The sequence below is a fragment of the Phodopus roborovskii genome, unplaced genomic scaffold (assembly GCF_943737965.1).
Source record: "Phodopus roborovskii unplaced genomic scaffold, PHOROB, whole genome shotgun sequence".
Classification (NCBI taxonomy): Eukaryota; Metazoa; Chordata; class Mammalia; order Rodentia; family Cricetidae; genus Phodopus; species Phodopus roborovskii.
The window spans coordinates 3,545,072-3,564,998 of NW_026126682.1; the positions used below are offsets into that span (position 1 = coordinate 3,545,072).

Here is a 19,927-nt window from a genome sequence, read left to right on the forward strand (position 1 = left end):
ATCCAGACTCCACTGCAAATACTGAAACTTTTGTAAATTTGAAAAGCTTCCTTCAAGGTATGAGTCTTCAGCGAGCCCATTGTGCCCTTCCTTCTGTAACAAGTGCCCTGTACACACAGTACCACGTGCCCTGTACACACAGTACCAAGTGTCCTGTATACACAAGTACCAAGTGCTCTATACACACAGTACCAAGTGCCCTGTACACACAGTACCATGTGCCCTGTACATACAGTATCACGTGCCCTGTACACACAGTACCAAGTACCCTGTACATACAAGTACCAAGTGTCCTGTACTCATAGTACCAAGTGCTCTGTGCCCTCAGCTTCTCAAGGAAATCAGTCATAGCTCAGAAGGCCCACCTGCTTGTTGCTTTCCCTGGAGGTCCCTCTCCTCTTCTCCTGACTAGTGAGGTTCAAACCTCCACAACTTCTATGTGAAAAGAAGTAGAACTTTCTGCTCAACCAGAACAAATTAAATAATACATTGTTAGTATCAAATGGACTTGATTTCTGCTGTGAAGAAATACACCCTATCCCATCCCAGGAAGATTCACAATCAGAGTGCCAGACTAACTGTTCTCTTTTAACCCTTTCACTATAACCCAACATTCAATACCTTCTCCAGATCCTACATTTAATAGCCAATGAGTAGAGTGCTGTTTGAGCATGTCAGGTTGACCATACAGTTTTGTCAACATGTTTGCTGTTGATTTTTATGAAGTTACTTTGGCCCTTGAAACCCTATACCTCCTTTCTTAAAAAGTCTGTCTCAGAACTCCATCCTTACTGACCAAACTGTCACAAAGACTGCAGTATCTGAGAGTTTATTATATTTATTAGATAATAAGTTATCCCACCAGCTTATCACTGCTAACAAAACAACAACAAAACCTAAAATGACTGATTGACATCAACAGCAATAACAGCAACCCCCACACTGAGCATTTGCAGCAGTCTCTGAGCCTCACTTCTCACATAGAGGAACAATAGCCTCTTGCACTAGGAGAGACTCTGTCTTCTAAAGCTGCGTATGTGAATATCCATGAAAAGCAAGTTCAGAGTAGTAGAGCATTTGCTAACAATATATGTAGGAATGTGAGAGCTTCACAGAATTATCTCCCAACAGAACTTGTTAATGGATCAGATAAGTGAGTTTAAGGACAGTAGAGAAATCAAAGATAGATCCCAAGTTTTTTAAACGTTTGGTGTCATATAGAATGCAACATTTAGGAAAGGAAGTGAAGCTTCAGTTACTGTACTTCCCTTGTTCCTATTAAATACTAAACATAATGTGTGATAGGGACAGTTGAATATGTAAATAAGAAAGCATATAGAATAGGCCAGAACTAGGAAATATCTGGATATAAGAAATATAGAATGCATCTAAGTCATAAGAACTTAGTAATAAAGGGGAGATAGTAAAACCCCGAGGTCTTTGACACTCCAGACCTTAAAGTTCAGATAGAAGAGAACATGAAAACCGGGAATAATCACCCAGTCTCAGAAGGATTATGGCTAGGAAGCCAAAATAAAGAAATGATAACTGATATCAAATGTTGCTGTAAGTTTGAAGATAAAGTCAGGACCATAGGAAGCCATGGTGTAAAATAGAGCAGATTTATAGATTTATAGATTACACATGTAATCATGTGACTTACTGGGGAAATGGACAACTGAACTTTGAAAAAGCCAAGTTCATTGAGAAAATCTAGATGCAATCTAATTCTGTCATCACTCAATATTTATGTTTTACTACTTAAGACTCTGACTTCACTGGCTCTGCCTAAACATCATTATACAAATATAAAGAAAACCAGAAAATCTATGTGAAGTCTTGGCAAGCAGTCAAAAGCAACCCACAGAAATGATGCCTGCTTTGAAATCCTAAACAATGTTTTCATGACTATCCCAAACACAGAAGATCCAATATAATTAGCACATAGACTTGGCTGTGATAAGAACAGACTTATAGCTGATTCTCATTTCTAACTTGGATTTGTATCTGTGCTCTCTCGAGTTGACTACATGATGAAAGTTACAGCTGGACACTCATTTAGCCAACCTTCCTTGTAGGTGCAGACGACAACGATGTGCATCTCCGTTAGCTTGAGTGGTTTCGTGGTCTTGGGGTGTTTGTTTGCCCCCAAAGTACACATCGTCCTGTTCCAACCCCAGAAGAATGTGGTCACGCACAGGCTTCACCTCAACAGGTTCAGTGTCAGCGGAACCGCCACCATGTATTCTCAGTGTAAGTATGGACTAAATAAACACTGCTTCATTCATAAGTGGCCCCATGTGGGAAGCCAGGACAGGAGGCCTGAACAAGGCATGCCTGTCCCCACAAAGAATCTCAAATCAGTGTTAAAAAGCTCTAATATACGTACTAAATTAGAATGCATATCAGAATGAGCTGTGTGTTAAGGACACAGTACAGAGCAGAAGATTCAACATTCTGTGGGTACCAGGTAGTGTCTGTCAGGGAAGAAAGACATTCAAGCTATCAGTTCAATTAAGCTTTTTACCACGTTGTGCAAACATAGGACCAGCCTTCTAATCTTTTTTGCAATAGTCCCCTGGATTGCCTCAGTGGAGTCATTGAGTTGTCCCCGCCTCACTTTGCTCAATGCCTAGAGGGCCATGTTCTCTAAAAAATGTTTATAGTTACACACAAGCTGAAGAGCCTTCATGAAAAGAGCAGGGAGGACATGCTCATCGGGAGGGAATGCTACCAGCCCATGCCACCCTTTTCCAAAGGTCAGACGCTTCTGTTAACATGGGGAAGCTAAGGGTTGCAGTGTGTGATTGGAGCTAAGATTTGGAGAACCTTCTCAAAGAGGACACATGTTTGTTCTCTTTGTGTTTAACCACAGTAAAATCCAATTCACATCCTGGGACAGGGCTTTGGAAAGTGTTAGAAAAGAGCTTCCTGATTCCTTTACACAAGGATTTCCCTCTGTGTAGAGAGCAGCTGAAGGCCTGTGTGACCAAGGTTCTAGGATCTCTCTCTCTCCCCAGACCACCGTTCTTCCTGCTCTGGGATTTTTGTAGCTAAGACAGTGACTAAAACTGTTTCCTAAGGCACAAATGTATACGAAACAGACAGTTTTCTACATCATTTTCAGTCATCTGTGGTTCGAAGTAGGAGAAATGCACTGACAAGAGCCACTCGGGGGGGGGGGGGGGTCTTAGAGTGACAGAGACAAATGACTGCTTCACAGTTTTGGTTATGGTCAGTGAGAAAAGATGCTTCAAAACAGCTCAGCATCACAGGGTAAACTAGTGCATCAGTGCCTTAGTTTCTCCAACAAAGCATAGGATGTAACAGGGGACCTTTGCCCCAGCAGAGGAAGGCTGACAGGCTGGGAGCACAGGTGTGTTCTAGGATGCATCCTAGGATGCAGCCCTGAGCTGCAGTGACACAGGAATCCAAACACTTCCTACTAAATCCCAGGTTTCCCAATGGTGAAGTAAATCTATAAAATAGAAAATCATGCTTATTTCCAAGCCAAACAAATATCTTCATTTCTTAGCTAAACAAAATTGTTAGAGTTAGCTAGTTCAAAGGAAAAAAAAAACTGGCAATAAAAAATGTCATGTGCAGAAACTATAACTTACCCACTATTTTTGTACATGATGGGCAGACTGCTAAATTCTTTGTGTGTATGTGTATGCCACATTTTATTTAATGTTCACAACTTTTTGAGATAAACAAACCCGAACAATGAAGCAGTATTTTAAAAATATCTGAATCAGAACTTAACATCAGTACCTCTGAATGTCAAACCAGTACACCTAACTACAGTACCAATCTTCCCCTCTCAGAAAGCATGCTGGGACTCTTAATCACCTAGCTCATGATGCTAGGTGGGTAATTGCTTCCAGAAGAAGAATTCACTCTAATCTAAATAGGATAAGCTTCCCTTGGGTATACTGGTAGCTCAAAGCTCATGGGTATGACTGTAACAACTTAACATAGTCTTTAAGTTGTAACAGTTTAAAACCAGATCTCAGAACTAGTAGCATGGTCTAATACATATGGTAGGCATTATTAAATTTCTGGAAAAACAATCCTGAACTCTATTTGGTCAAATCTTCTTCTCAGAGATTGTAAAATTTCTATGTACACAAAAATATTGTGCTGGGCCTGTACCAGACCCACTGTGGCTCTGTAAGCTAATCTGAACTTGGCCAAATTGGTGCTTTAAGGTAGATATTTGCCCAATGTAACATTTTTGGAGTATTCCCATACCTCAACTGCATTGTCCTATTTATCCCAACCAATGTAGCAGTGTTTCCTAACAAAATGAAGAATTTATACAACATTCATTTCAAATTGCAGAAGTAACAAATACACTCATCTGTATCTGTGTTTAAAGTAGCTTAACTTTTAAGATTTATTTTATCCGTGATAGCAGGCTCTAGAATTTCTATTTTGTAGCTAAGTAAATTAAGAACTTGCTTGTATCCAATGATAGCATAAAGCTCTTGGCTAGTATTGGAACAACATAGTTTTAAGTCTTTTTTTTTTTTTTTAACTTTAGAGACATGGTCTGTCTGTGTAGCCCTGTAGCCCTGGCTGTCCTTAACATTCACTCTGAGACTCAGAGATTTACCTGCTTCTGCCTCATGAGTACTGGGATTAAAGGTGTGTGCTACCACAGTCATCCTATAACCAGACCTCAGTAATTCAGAACTAGCAACAGCATGTTGACCTTGGATTTCCTCACTCATAGTGAAAATGTATCCCATTTTAATAATTGAAAGCTACTCTTATGAAATTAAATTCTTAACTATTACCATATCCCAGTGGCCTACGAGCACCAAGTCCAAACAGTAAGGAGTAGGACAGGGTGCCTAACCCCATGAACCTTACTGTCTAAGGCAGTTTCAACACTGTAGAAGCTATAACTAACTAATGGGTTGGGGGAGTTTTATTGTACCAGGTACAATGTGTTTATTAACTCCAAATCACTATCACTGACTTGTGAGATCCTCTTCTGTGAGTGAATATGCTACTGACTTGCTGTCATGTACGAATTCAAGCCAAACCTTCATTAACTTAGCACCCACATCCTCTAGTATGAATACAGTACAGCTGATGTCCATTTCCACTAAGATACTTTAAATGTGCTGTTTTATAAATTGCCCACAACTCTTGAGCTACTGTGAACCCACTAGGCATTAGTTTCCACCATAGCAGCACAGAAGAAGTTACATCATCACCTGCCTGTCACAAGGTGCCTTTCGACCGTCAGCTATGTGACATGTGCACCCCTTAAATGTGCCCGACAGGCGCAGCTGGCTCTCTTACCTCTTGTTTCCTCTCTCGTTCTCTTGTCTTTCTTTTTTTGACTCTTGCTCCTCTCTTCTTCCTCTTGTCTCTTCCCTGTTCTCTCCATCTCTCTGTCTGTCTGTCGGTCTCTCATGTCCCCACTCTAACATGACTTTTCACTCCCTCCCTCTCCCTCTCCCACCCCCCAATAAACATCTTGTACCAACTCCGTTATTTTACTTAGAGTGTGAGCACAGTCACTGATTTGAAATCTCCAGATTCACCCAGCTGTAGGTCAAAGATATTTAGGGGAAAATGCATAAGAGCACTAAATATATTGATACTAATTTTCAAGTCATTGTTCTCTAAATAATGCAGTACACCAGCTATGTGCAGTGTATAAGTACAAGTAATCTGAAGATGATATACAGTGTATGGGAGAGAACTATAGGTTACAGACAAACCCCATTTTGTAAAAGGGTTTTGCTCAGATTTTAGTGTTTGTGGATAGGGAAGCAGAAAGGGGAGGGTCCTGTAATCACTACTTTATAGACAACAAGGGGCAAATGTAACTTTTGTCCTTTTAGGAAGTATTGCTATGGTGATTTATTCCATTGACTGACTGTAACTGATGCTATGGCTGATTTTGAATTTTCTCCACGGGTAAAAGAGATACACACCACACACATAAATGGGAGGGAGACATAGACGAAGAACAGCTACCTTTCTCTTCAATGTTTAATTATTTATTTCTACATTAGAAACTTCACAGCCACAGTGCTTTAAAACAACTCTCTTATCACCTCCTATGGTTTTGTGAATCAGGAATTCAGCCAGGCCTTGGGTGGGCAGTTCATCTGCTTCAGAATGCCTTACTTGGCATCCTCCTGTGAAGTTCCTGCCCAGAGTTGATCTGGGGGAAGCATCCTAGTCTCACACCTATGCTTAGCACCATGGTGGGAAGCCTCTCTATGTGGGCTTCCAGAGAGCATGCTGGGCAAAAGCAGCCATCTGGGAAACCCACGCAGGATGTCCTATACTATACCTTCTCAAGGACAGGACACCACGTCTGCTCATCTTCAAGGGGAGGAACTAAACCAACTCTCAGGGAATCTGTGTTTGCTTTTATTATTCTGTTCTCTCCAAATCCTGGATGAACCCAGTACTGCACTCTTTTCAGGGATTAGTGTGACTTCATGGTGCAGCCACATTACTTCCTACTTTGTTCTTTGTCCAGGCAGTGACAGATATAACATGTCACTTGGTAGCTTTGTCAACATCTTCCCAGAAGCTACGGTCATTAATAACGAGGAACTATAAGTTCATATGAAGTTGTTACAAGCAGATAGAAAAGTATGCCCAGACTCAGGAGTCAGTATAGAAGAAGGGGCATTGTTCTTTTGTTAGTTATAGGATAAAGCTGGATGGAGAAGGGGGGTGCTCTGCATGGGGGTTCCAAGGTAAGGGACCATGTGAGAGAGCATAGCGCGTTCCACAGCAGGCCAGGGTGATGGAGGTAGAAAGAATAACATGCAAGGCAGACAGAGCTTAGGTGAGAAGTTTATTTAGAAAGAGGAGTGAGGGGGAAGTGAGGGGGAAGTGAGGGAGAAGTGAGGGGGAAGGGAAGAGAGACATAGAGACACCGGGAACAGAAGGAGAGAGAGAGAGAGAGAGAGAGAGAGAGAGAGAGAGAGAGCTGGAAAAAAGAGCAAAGAGAGCAAAGAACAGAGAGCGTAAGAGGGTGGGGCCCTGTCTTTTAAAGGGGTCCTTTACAAACCTGCCTGCAGACTGGTACTCAGGGAACCCTGAGCTGACCAGAGTAACACCTGTGTGCATTCTGCCAAGTGACAGGAGCAGGCCAGCATAATACCTGAATTCTTACAGGTATAGCTAAAGATATTTGGGGGAACTGTCCACCAAGAAATATTCTGCATATTGTTGTGTGTAAAAGAACAGTTCAGTCTGTGTCTGCTTAATCATACACAGTGGAAGTCAGAATAAAACGAAACTTAACTCTTCTCCTTTAATTATACCCACTGGTTAATGGCTCCCAATTGTTTATATATAAATAACCAATTTGAAGTAGAGATGTCCTGGTTCCACCCACAGATATTCTGATTACTATGATCTGAGTTAAAGGCAAAATCCTATTTTCAACAGAAAACATAACTTTTCAATGGAGATAATTCAGGGGAAGCTTCTGAGAATGCAAGTCAGCCAACTTTTTGACTTCATTTCATACCTCATTTCATACCAGGCAGTGTAGGGAAAAGCTTATTTCATGACCTTCAGAGTAGAGGCACACCCTGGGTCCAGAGAGTGGCAATCCCTCATAATTCCATTGCTTCATGACACAATTGGCCACATACCTGTGCAGCTGTTTCCTTGGATACCACTGGCCACATACATACATATCAGTTTCCTAAATTTCCTGTTGAATGCTCCAAGGAAGTCATTTTGAAAAAGAATTCATAAAGACTGCCCCTCCCAAGGGAAATATAACTTAGAGACCTTGATATCCTAAACTCATCGTTGCAATGCTGCTTCCACACCCAGTCACATAAGCAAACATCCTATATAGCAAGATTAAAAAGAAAAGATGTCATTCTTTATTCTGTTCTGCTTGGAAGCAAAGAGGATTCTTAGAGCTGGTTCCCAAAGAACATGGAGACAATAGGCTGGGGATGAAAATAGAACTGCATAATGTTGAAGGAGACACGCTAGACATATTTGTGAGTTTATGCAGCTCAAATCCTATTGGGAGCTATACAGGTCTGACTGCAAGCGATAAAATGGTTTAGGATCAGCATAGATCAGCATAGAGGTGAGAAATGAAGTGTGTCCTATGGTCTTACAGATCTATTAAGTACTCAGACTTTGTTCTATGGGGATGTACATTTCTCTTTCTCAAAGTGATCATTTACATGTGTGAATTTCATTATCATTACAATCAGCCAAGAGGCTTCTACTAAATAATGATGCCCAGATCTGAGTCTTAGAAGAACTCTACCCAGATGTAGACTGATTTTCTTCTGTTCAGTTTCAGAAAGTCACCTGACTTTGTGATAATGTGTGAACTGCTCCATTAACAGAAACTAGACTTTATTGCAAAGTATTTTTACATTACAAAGCAAGATAAATAATATAAAAAGATCAAGTGAACAGTCTTTTAGAGGCATTGCCTAAATTTCTACAGAGTTGCAACAAGAGAAAGCAAGTATATGAAGACAAAATTTTGTGTTTACTAATGGGTAAGCCTTTAACTCACACTAAAGAAAAGAGTATAAACCATTTTTGAAATTTGAATGCAACTTTATAAGTTTAAATATATCATATAATGCCCTAAACTCTTGTCTATAATGCAACTCCAGAAAATTAATGGTATCATGAGCCTACATTGTATATTCAAAAAATCTCATAAGAACAGTATGTGACATCCTGGCCAGACATATCAGCAATTGTATTGTATTGTAAACATGAATCAGTGGATAAGGCACAAAGAGCTTAGAGCATTCAGAAAGTTAAGCCATCTGCTTGTAGGCAAAATAAACAAATTTCACCCAGTCCAAATAGATGTCAATCTATTTCTCTCTTTGGAAAGTCCACAGTAGTCTAAGAATCTCACTACAGCTCTTCCACATCCTCCTTCAGAGAGGACGGCAGAACAGTGTGGAAGAACTAGAGACTTGCAGCTCTTCCTCCTGTTCAACCATGTCCTTGTGTTTACCTTGTAACAGTTCTTTCTCTTTACAATTTCCTGAGAAAAACAATCACAGAGACAGGAGCTTGGAAGGCTGTGAAGGATCATTTATTCTAATGACTATATTTTCAGGTGAGAAAGCCAGGACCATCCCCATCTCATAGATGTTTTAAGGAATTCGCAAATAAAGTCATAAATAAAACTCTCAAAAGATGTTTAATGACTTCCCTGGTCTCTAGATTTTCTACCTTGGCTCAAAAAACAAACAAACAAAAAAGAGACTATACTGATCATGAGAATCTTAGCATCTGAAAAATGAATGGTTTAAAAGCTTTCCTTTTAAATAAATAAAAAAATTAAAAAAATAGTTTTCCTTTTAGCTCTGTATTCAGCAGCATCTTATTCTAGCATCCTTCTCCAATGTGTCCATGTCCACTGTAGACTAGGTGTCCACAGCACCACAGCACACACAGACAAGTCATGATATTCCAGAAAGGAGACCCACATGTTTCCGGAAAATGTAATAGGATGGGGACAACTAAAGTTATATTAGTAGTAGTGGCTGGATATTTATGTCAAAGGCAAGCTTTCTCTCAGTAAGTGGTCCTTTAAAAGCAAGTATTTTGAATTAAATTACATGTACCTTTGAACAGGAAGTAACACCAAAAGAGTCCCTAAACCAAAGAGTTTAATATTATCTTAGAGTTTTCTCTAGTCAAACACAATTCATGTAAACCCAGAGTTATTTATTATATGTCTTTAAGACACACATCTTAGAGCTCTCTTCTGGGCACTAGGGAATATGGTCATGATGAAACATAAATTCTCTACTCATGGTCTTGCCACGCTAATGGGCCAGAAAAGGAACACCAAAAGACTGATAAGACATCATGAAACAGGCACTGGTGAGACATGCAAAGAAATGTTCATGGAGTATGGACATATTCCACCTCACATATTAGGCACAGAGGTGATAGAGAATTTATCACTGTTTATAGCATGGCTGGAGATGGCCTCTTTGCTCAGCCAGCATTCTGCACAAAGACATGAACAAAACAAAGGGAGACAGTCTTGATGGTATCTGCAGGAAGACACTGAAGGTGTGGAAATGGCAAGTGGGAAGGCCTCAAGTTGAGGATACATGGAACAAAGAAACCATTGTGGATAGAAGAAAATGGATAATATCATTGTCAGAACACTTGCTTTTCTAATGAAGGAAATGGGGCAGCTCTAGGCTTTTCTAGAGATGTGGCATGAGCCGACCTTCCAAGCACCACTGTTTCTGTGTGAGCAGACAGAGATCACTGAGACTTACTGCATTGTCCAGATGCTGATGGCTCATTCAAGACTGACAGAAATGGAAACAAATGAAATATTTAGATGTTGTATACAATTTGAATGTGATGTTAAGAAGATTAGCTCCACAGGACAGAAGAACATAAGTCTGGCATAGCATTTTAGAGTTTAATATTTACAGCTCCAGGCTCTGATCCCAAGACACACACACGGCACATTAATGGACTCTCAAGGTGAGTGACTGACTCTTGGACAAGATTTAGCTCACATTTTGATAGGAAAGAAACAAAACAAATCAGAGGTGGATAAGAACACTGCAGAATTAGTGAGAAAAATTACAAAGTTAAGGAGCCCTTTCATTAACTGGATGTTTACTAGGCATCCACTTTCATACTTCTGGAGGGGAAACAATAAAAAGGATATGACTGAAAACTACATCATGAGGCATGTAGCCAGTAGAAACTGGATTCCACAACTACTAAAAAATAAGGAGATATCCTAGGGAAAATTATTTGAGGTCACTGAGAACAAAAAGGAAAACTGTGTGGATGGGAGAAAACAGAAATGTCTGCTCTGCTGGAATGTTTATATTCTTCCAAGTTTAATATACTACAGAGCTGGTAAGGCATTAATTCTCAGGAGCTAGTTTCTTAGCCGGTTCACTAATAGGTTTGGCATTCAGAAGAATCTATGCAATTAATATGTTTAGCATTGATCAAGAGCCCAGTTACATGAAAAAAAGTCATAATTTTCTCCCAAGCCTAGCCAGCCCATGTGTGAGCAGTGGGAAAGAAGTTGATTCCCCACAGGGAGCCATGACTGCCATGTGGTTGCACAGATCAGTGTTTTACCATGTCTGTGAAGTAAAATGTTTTTTCTTACGTGTAAATTGCCCTTTTGTGATCAATAATGAAACCTACAAGGTCTCTTCCAGTTATTTTCAGTTTTCACTTTGAGTACCACTGTAGCCCAGAGCAGACAACAGCTGCTGTTTGCCTCACATCCCCAGAAAAACCTCAAAGAAGCCTGCATGATTATTGTTTCTTACAGACAGAATGATTACAGAAGTCTGCTTAGGAAAATGGGCCAAACTTACACCATTAAAAACCTCACAAGAAGTTCATCAGAACAACAGCAAATGTTCATCACAAGAATACAAGTGCATGTACACACACACACATGTGCACACACATTCATACAATGAGAGCATTTCAATTTTCTACATATTTTACTACCTTGGGGAATAACAGATGGGCTAATATGGGAAGCACATGTAAAATATTTATGAAATGCAAAGTAGCTGCAATGGCAAACTCATAAAACAATAATTCTCCTACTATATTCAGCACCATATGTAAAAAAGGGACTTTTTTCTTTTTTTACATAATAAAATGCAATGGCCAAAGCCACAGAGAAACAGTAAAAGAAAAGCACAAGTTTACAAAGAAGAATCCCTTCAATAGACTAAAAAGGGTCTGGGGGAAAGTTCCTGCAGGAATCTAATGGGCATCTTAGCTGTTGTTATTTTGTGAGAAGATATAGAATTTGTGCTCCAGCAGAGGATGTCCCCTTTAATATCCCTACAGAGCAGAGATATGACTCAGCATACTCTGTGAATGTCCATAATGATGTCCATGGGGTACAGAGTAGACTATTGGAAGCCATGCAGCCAGCTACCTTTGCTGTCCCTGTATCTCCTAAGCAAATGCCACTGATTGGTAAGAAGTTGGAATGCAGAACACAAAACTTGCATGAGAGAGCACTTGAAAGAACAGTTCCATCATATTCTACAGGCAGGCTGAGTCACCAGAACAGCTTTATGAAATCAGGAAAATCATCAAGAAGGGCTTAGACCATTCCAGGGTAGACAGAGGCATCAGCATGCCAGACCTATGTTACCCAGGATTTATCCCCATTCTATATCATTCCTCTTCCGTCTTTGAAAATGGAAAGCTTACAAAGAAATCATAAAACTCCATCCTAGAAAAGACAAAGGAATTAGTCAAAGTGCCAAAGGCAGTATACCTGTTATCAGGGGTTCTCGCCTTGAATGAGGTCACTCTGCAAGGGTAACTGGTAGTCATTGCCCCAGTGTGACATAGAAGCAGAAAAGTCCACCTGACCTAAGTGAGGCTGCTTACAGACCTTAAAGTTGTGTCTCTTCCTTCTTAAAACTTCCACTGATCTCCTCACTCTTAGAAATGTAAACATTTATGTAATCCCCCAGGAAACATTGATGGAAAGTCTATTCATGAAATGTACTAGAGATTAATAATGAAACAAATAAGCAGAGATCCTATGTGTTTTCTGATCAATAGTGAAGAAGATGGAGAGGAGGAGTTTGGGGAAGGAACAGGAGGAGTCTGGAAGATTTTCAAACTGGGTGATATGATATGGAGTTACTACAGATTGGGTTGGCTGAGAACCATTTTTCCAAGGAGGTCACATTCCAACTGTAGGTGACATGAATGAGGCACATGATGATCAGAAGCCATAGCTATGGCAAAGGAACACAGTTAAGAAACATAATTGCTATTTGGAGAACAAAGCAAAGGGGGCAGGAATAAGTAGGATGTGTAAAAAAAAAAAAAAAACAAACACAGAATGAAAGACACAGTCCAATTATTTGAGACTTCTAAACCCAAGTTAAAGCACAGGAGATGGCACTAGAAGTGTCTAAGTAGGTGGCTCATATTTCAAAATGGAGCTGCCCCTCAGTATCCAGGGAACAGGCTTCATAAATTCTTCCTCATGAGGAGTTCAGCTTTTCAATAACCTATACACATCTCCAGTAAACTTCAGATTTCTTATCATGGCCATTACAGTCTAACTGCTATATGTGGTAATATCTTGCTTGTACGAATAAAGCCTGTCTGAAAGTCAGGGACTAGAGCTTGTCACTAGCTAACCATAGAGGTCTGGAGGTCTGTACAGACAGACAGGAAGTGAGGTAGCTGGGCAGAAACAGGATATAAACAGGGAGAAACAGGAACTTGTACTCTGGTCTGCTGAGAGGCTAAGGAGGTAAGGTGTAGCTGTGGCTTGCTCCTTCTCTCTGATCTCTCAGCACTTTCCTGTATATCTGACTCTGAGTTTTTATTATTTAGACCAATTAAGAACTCCATTTACAGCTGTATAGATAGTAACTACATTGCATTATTTGGGGATGTAAGAAAAATTCTGAGTACGGTCAAATGCATTTTTTTTTTTCCTGAATGCTTTCAATTTATGTTAGTTGAGTGTGTGAATGTGGAGCCACGGGTATGGGGAGCTGACTTCAGTCTTGCTGACAAGCAGAGAGCATATGACCAGGGGAACTGTAAGTAGTATCTACCACTCTTGTTAGTCTCTCTTCATTAGCAGTGGCTTGCTACTTCTATCAGACATGCAAAGGCGATGGACAGCTACAGCTAATTGCACCTGCGCCATGGGAAAACGGGGAAAATCAAGCGTGAATTTTAGGCTTCTGGTTTGGGGTTAGAAGGTAAGGTCATTTTCTGAGGAAAAGAAGGCTAAGTGGGGAAAGGCTACACAAAATCGGGAGTTCTGTGGACACCAGTTTTGAAACGACTGCTAAATATCACCACAAAGATGTCAAGTAGGCAGCTATGTACAGGGAAAGCACCTACTGGGTGTCTCAGTGTGATCCCTGTGCTTTCAGATATGTGTATTTGGAGCATCTCTTGCCTTGTTCTTTCACCTTCCCAACTTTTACTGATTCTAGGATTTCACAAAACATGTGAAAATAGAGAAGAATTAAATTATTAAAGTTTTTATGATGGGAGATGTCATTCTGTAAATATGTTTCTCATACTGGTTAATGAATAAAGCACTGTTGGCCCATTGGAAAGCAAGACAGGTGGGACTAGGAGACAAGGAGGAAAGAGGAATTAGTAAGGAGGAGTCAACATGGAGAGACTGGGGAGACCAGACGCCTGCCCCAGTCTCTGGTAAGATAAGATCACATGGAAATACTTAGATTAATAGAAATGGGTTAATAATTAAGACAGAGCTAGCCAATAAGAAACAAGTAACAGGCCTACAGCATTATATCAAATACAGTGTGTCTGTGCGTTATTTGGGGCTGGTACCATGGCAGGACAAAACCTACTCCTTACAGTCTTACTCTTGGAATCATTATCATAACTACTCCCCATCAGATTTTGCCAGGCATATACTATGTCATTACTACCTCCACAGCAGAAACTTCAGGAAATGCATCGCATATTTTCCCTACCCTCAAATATTTATAGTCACTTGGGAAAGAAATTGAATGTGGTCACACATGCAAGTAGGCATATTCTGAAGAATGGAGGCAGAGGGATCATGAGTTTGAAGCTAGCTGAGTCTATAAAGAAAAATATTTAATATGGTCCATCTATGTTAAAAGGGAAAAAAAATCTACCAAAGACTTAGCTTGTTACATGACTCTACTCATTTCAGTTCACAAACTTCAAAGATGTTCTCACATGCCTGCTCAGATTTCTCAGTTGAAAGTCTTCAGCTTGCCTAGTGGCCACAAGATGCCAGTGCCCTATGTATGGTTACTGTTCCCTTATAATGCTGCATAAACTATAATCTCACTGTTACTCTCTCGCTTGTGTTTAGAGAAATTGCTATACAAAAAGTAATTTATGAGTCAATAATATATGTTTTCAGACATGAGCACTTAGGAATTAAATTAGTTTATACGTCTTTAAGGAATAGGAAGATATTTTGTTAATTGTAATCAGGCTGTGTTCTGGTGACCCGTTCCTAGAGTGAGAATATATTAGGATAGATAGAGAGGCCTAAAAAGTGGTGTAAGCTCTTGACCACATAGTTTCATTCCAAGGAACAATGAGGTTCCTGCTTATGTCTTCATTCTGTGAAAATTAAACATCACATAAAACCAAGATGTTAATAGGTAAAAAAAACTGCATCAGAGAACACTGTTATAAAAAGATTGAAAACACACTACTGTTATAGAGGTACCCTGGCACTTTGACCACCATTGTGTTGGAAGACTCTTTGGAATGCATTCATTTCAAGAACTGTTAAGGAGTCAATGCTCTCAGTATTCATCCCTGCCTGAGTCCCCACAAAGCCTAGGCAACACAAACAGTGAAATCATACCAGTTTTCTAAGGCAGTATAGTTCACACAGGACCCCTGGAGTCAAAGAAGGGTCATCCCTGATCAGAGATCAAAACCAATTATAGTTATTGAATATGGGAAATAATTTAATCACCAACCCGAAAATTATATTGTCCTTCAGTTTATTCAATATATTTTAACCATTTTATAAATTACTAAGTCTAATTTTCAACCCATGAGAGATTTGTTTCAGCAAAGATATTGCTTATAAATCTCCCTTCCAAGAGTCATGGCATGAGCAGGCACATTCTAGGATACAAACTAATGAGCAGAAAATATTTAGACAGTTTATCTGCTATAGCATAAATCAGTAAGCATTTTCCAAAGCCCTGTTAAAATGGGTTTTTAATTTAGTCTTAACTCAGTGTCTGGGAGTATTTGTGCTATTATTTATGCTAAGTGTCCTGCTCAACTAAGCCTTCTGTCCCACTTTGTTTTGCAGCGTCTGCAAGCACATATGTCCCGACGGTGTGCAACGGAAGGGAAGTCCTCGACTCAACCACCTCATCTCTGTGATTGTGACATGCAGTTCAGTTCTCATGTTCTTAGGCTGTTAGACAAAGTGCTCACATGCTGCCCCAGAACATGGAAACAGAACAAAAGAACAACCTAGTACCTTTTTTTTAGAAACAGTATAATAAATTATTTTTGAGGACTGTTCGGTATATAGTGATGTGCTACAACTTTCTAGGCTGATTTTAGTGCCCCTAATAACCCTCTCCCCAAATGTGGAAATAACGTTGTTTACAGAGCTGAGCACTGGTGACAGGGTCTGACAGGGTCAGTCTACTAAAACAAAACAAACAAACAAAAAATCCCTATACCGTGGCAATATTAGGTAACCTTTTCCTATGAAGTCTTTTGTAGGTTCTTGTTGTAACTAATTTAGGGTGAGTTTCTACATTGTATATTAAAGTTACATTATGTGTAACAGATTGTTTTTCTCAATATAAAATAAAAAGCATCTGTATTAATGTAAAGATAACCAGAATAAAACCTTCAAGGTTTTCAAGCATGGTGGATAACAGTTTGTCCTTTTGGATCACTCAAGGTAATTTGAATATGTAGATTTCAAGTCACCTTCTCTTGTTAATGTTGGAAGTAATTGTCTAACTGCGCTTTTCTTCACAGTCACATATTTGAATTGAGTTGTAGCCCTGCCAGAGAGTTGTGAGTGGAATTGTACTCTTTACAGATAATAGTGGTCAGAAATTGGCAAGGGGTGATACCATAAACATAAGACTAGCTCATGATTTTACACAAACACACACACACACACACACACACACACACACATATATATATATGTATATATATATATATATATATATTCTTTGTACAGCTATATCTATCTGACAGCCCAGATCTGTCAAATGAGGCAAAGTCTTCCATATATCCTGAATTGAGAGCTTAGCTACAACCCACTAGAAAAGGTCTGGTGGATCTGATGTTCAAAAACAACCATAGAAAAGAAATCAGGAAGCATCCAGTAATTCCATTGGGAAATGACTCTTGCCCTTAATAGATAAATGGAGAAGTAGAAATCCTTGAGATCTTACTTCCCATTGCTTTCCCAAGCCCTAGTTTATACGTCTTTAAGGAATAAATTAAATTTAAGTATTTTACTAACCTAAAATAAGGCATGAATAGTGTGGGTAAAACTTTAGTAAATGCTACCCTGTTTCTACCAAACTTTTAGTTGTGAATAATGTATTACTGTTGGAAAAATACTGAGAAGACATCTATCTGTAGAACCTATATTATGTACCAGGGGCAGAGAGTACATTTGTTTCTTGCGATGATGGGGGGGGGGATGCTATAATCTATATGGCTTAAAACAACAGAAATTTATTCTGTCACAATTATGAGTCAGCAGGATCAGGCTGTAAGGATTCAGGCATTATGCTGGCCTGAAGCCTGAATTCTTACACAGGCTTTCTTATAAAGTCAAAGTAATAATCCATTCCATTCCTTTTCTAGCATCCGTAGTTACATGTTTCAGTGGCTCATGGACATGTCATTTCAAACTCTGTCCAGTCTTCATATCTTAATCACTACTGTCTCTGTCTTGTCCTTTGTCTATTAAAATGTCACCTGTCATTAGACTTTGAGCCACCTAGATAATCCAGGATACTATCACCTTGACCTTCTTAATTATATCTGCAGAGGCATTTGCTTGGTTTTGGTGGTGGTGGTTTTGTTTCTGTTTTTTTCTTTTTTGGGGGTTGGCTTTTTGTTTTTTATTTTTGTTTTAAAATAAAATCATATTCTCAGGGTTCAGGCCTAGTAAGTGAACATATTTTTGAGGTCATTATTTAGCCTATAACAGGAAGACTGATGTAGTTAAATAGTATACGCTAGAGCTGTGGTTATAACTCAGTTGGTAAAGTATCTGCTTTGAGTTCATGAGAAAACATTTTAAAAACAGGGCTTGTGGCCAAGAATGACTGAGAAAGGAAAGAACAATTAAATATATGAGAGGCAGTATTTGGAATAGTAAAACATAGTAATAATATTTTTAATATAGCTAAAAATAATGAGCAGGGGCATGAAGGCCAAAGGGATTACCTTTGAAGGAAAAAGATGCTAGAAAATGTTCTCTCTTACATGCATTTGAACCAGCAACTTAAGGAATCTGTACACCCACCAGATGCTTAGAACAATAGTGCTCACTGTTCCCTGAATTCTCATATTCACAAGAGTACTTGCAATTTGGGAGTGACCTAGGGTTCCACTCTGAATGCAGTTGGCAGGAGAGCCAGACGATAAGCATGCTCAGGAGGAGCATCTGCTCCGGATTATGGCTGAGCAAGGCTGATGAGTGCCAATGTGCTCCATCGACTGATGGAAAGCAACAGTCTGAGGAAGGCACTGTCAGCTGGGCTCTTTAGAGCTACAGCTAATGCCTCTAACAGTCAAGCTGACCATGCATCGTAAAGCAAGACAATCAGGGTTGTGTCTAAATCATGAGAAAACTATAGCTTTGAAGGCTGGGTTTTGATCCCATACCCATTATATTTTATATATTTTATATTTTATTCCCTGTCAGCAAGATGAAAATTCATTAACAGGAAACTCTTGCCATTTTCTCCATCCTTGCTACAAACCTTGTTTCTAACGAGAAAGTACACCATCTATCATATGATCCCTAGAAGTCATTTTTATAAGTATTCAACATATGTATGGAAAACAGATGCTATGAGATTTTTTTTTAATACAAGCCATTTTTATATTAAAAATAGGTTTGGAAGCATTTATTCTACATTAGTAACAACACTTCATACTTCCCAAATATAAATCTGATTGGTTCATTTTTTGCTAAACTTCCCTAAATTTAAGACTTCCAAGCTAAATAATAGGTCCTCTTCATAAATAAAACTTTTAGAAGCTAGCTTTCTGCTTGCCTTGTCTTTCCCAATAGTTACTGTACTCAGCAGCCTCTCTAGCTTAAATATTAATAGATTTTCCTGCCCATCCAAGTTTAGCATGGTGAAAAAAATGTCTTTCCAATTTTAAAACTTCGAGGCAAGCTGGCTTCTGGACAACACAGAGGGCAGTTGTAAAGAATGGGTGAGAAAAGTAATCTCTGTCTTTACAAGCCTCTCATCTACAGGTCCTCTCAGCTAGTCCTCTCAGCTCATCCATTGTCTGTCCTGATCATTTTAAATCCCATGGCTTGTCTGAAAAATGTTGTGGGGGGCAAGGTTGAAGAAAGCTACAAAGACAGATTTAAGCTAGAACCCTGAGGCAAAGGTGCACACCCATAGGTGAGGCAATTGCCAACCCTTTTCTACAACAGCAGGAGGCTTGTATTTACACAATTTTTACAGGGTTACTCTTTTATTTGACATGCAGCCAACAGAATTTGGAAATCAATTATCTATCTGGCATAAAGGAAATACTACCCAATCTACTCCAATGTCACCAAAACTCATAAGCTATTTTTAAAGGAGTCCCCTTCCATGAGTTGCTAAAATGAAGAAAAATGCAGCTAACCAAGGTCTTGACATTTCATTCAAAGAAACTGGAGGTGTTTGCTGCACCAACAATGATTAAAGGAAAACTAAATACAATTTATAGTTTCATTTTAAAACAGGTCTGGTAAATGGGTGAGCATAAAGCAAGGAGGCCTCCCTGGAACCTGGTCTCAGGAATTCACACCACTTTTTATGTCAACATCCCATCCTCAGAAGATATCTTCTACCCATCAATATGAGAACATAAGTGAGCAACAAATCCCACACTAACCAATGTGTCCTGAAAGACACATTAGCCTCCCATTAGGAAGGACCATGAGTCATGGGAAATACTGTTACCAAAAGGGATCAGATAACACCTGGCCAGGTGGGACTTAAAGAAGCAAAACCGACTGCTCTAGCAAATCACCTGAGAACCCAGATGGTGAATAACTGGACTTTAAGAATTTTTCCATGATACTAATTGAAACCATCATTTTTGGGGTAGAATAATGACACAAGTCTACACAAAAGTACTATGAAATGTTTTTAATCCTAAGAAG

The 19,927-nt window shown here is 39.4% G+C and overlaps 1 protein-coding gene across 1 annotated transcript in view; it reads left to right on the top strand.

The window, feature by feature from the left end:
* Positions 1-16,425, top strand: part of Grm3 (glutamate metabotropic receptor 3) — a 205,045-nt gene extending 188,620 nt beyond the window's left edge. Inside the window, exons 5-6 of the mRNA XM_051174578.1 lie at positions 2,079-2,253; positions 15,851-16,425. Of these exons, the coding sequence (XP_051030535.1) occupies positions 2,079-2,253; positions 15,851-15,924 (249 nt within the window). The 3' untranslated portion in view covers positions 15,925-16,425. The remainder of the gene's footprint in view (positions 1-2,078; positions 2,254-15,850) is intronic.
* Positions 16,426-19,927: the final 3,502 nt, after the last annotated feature.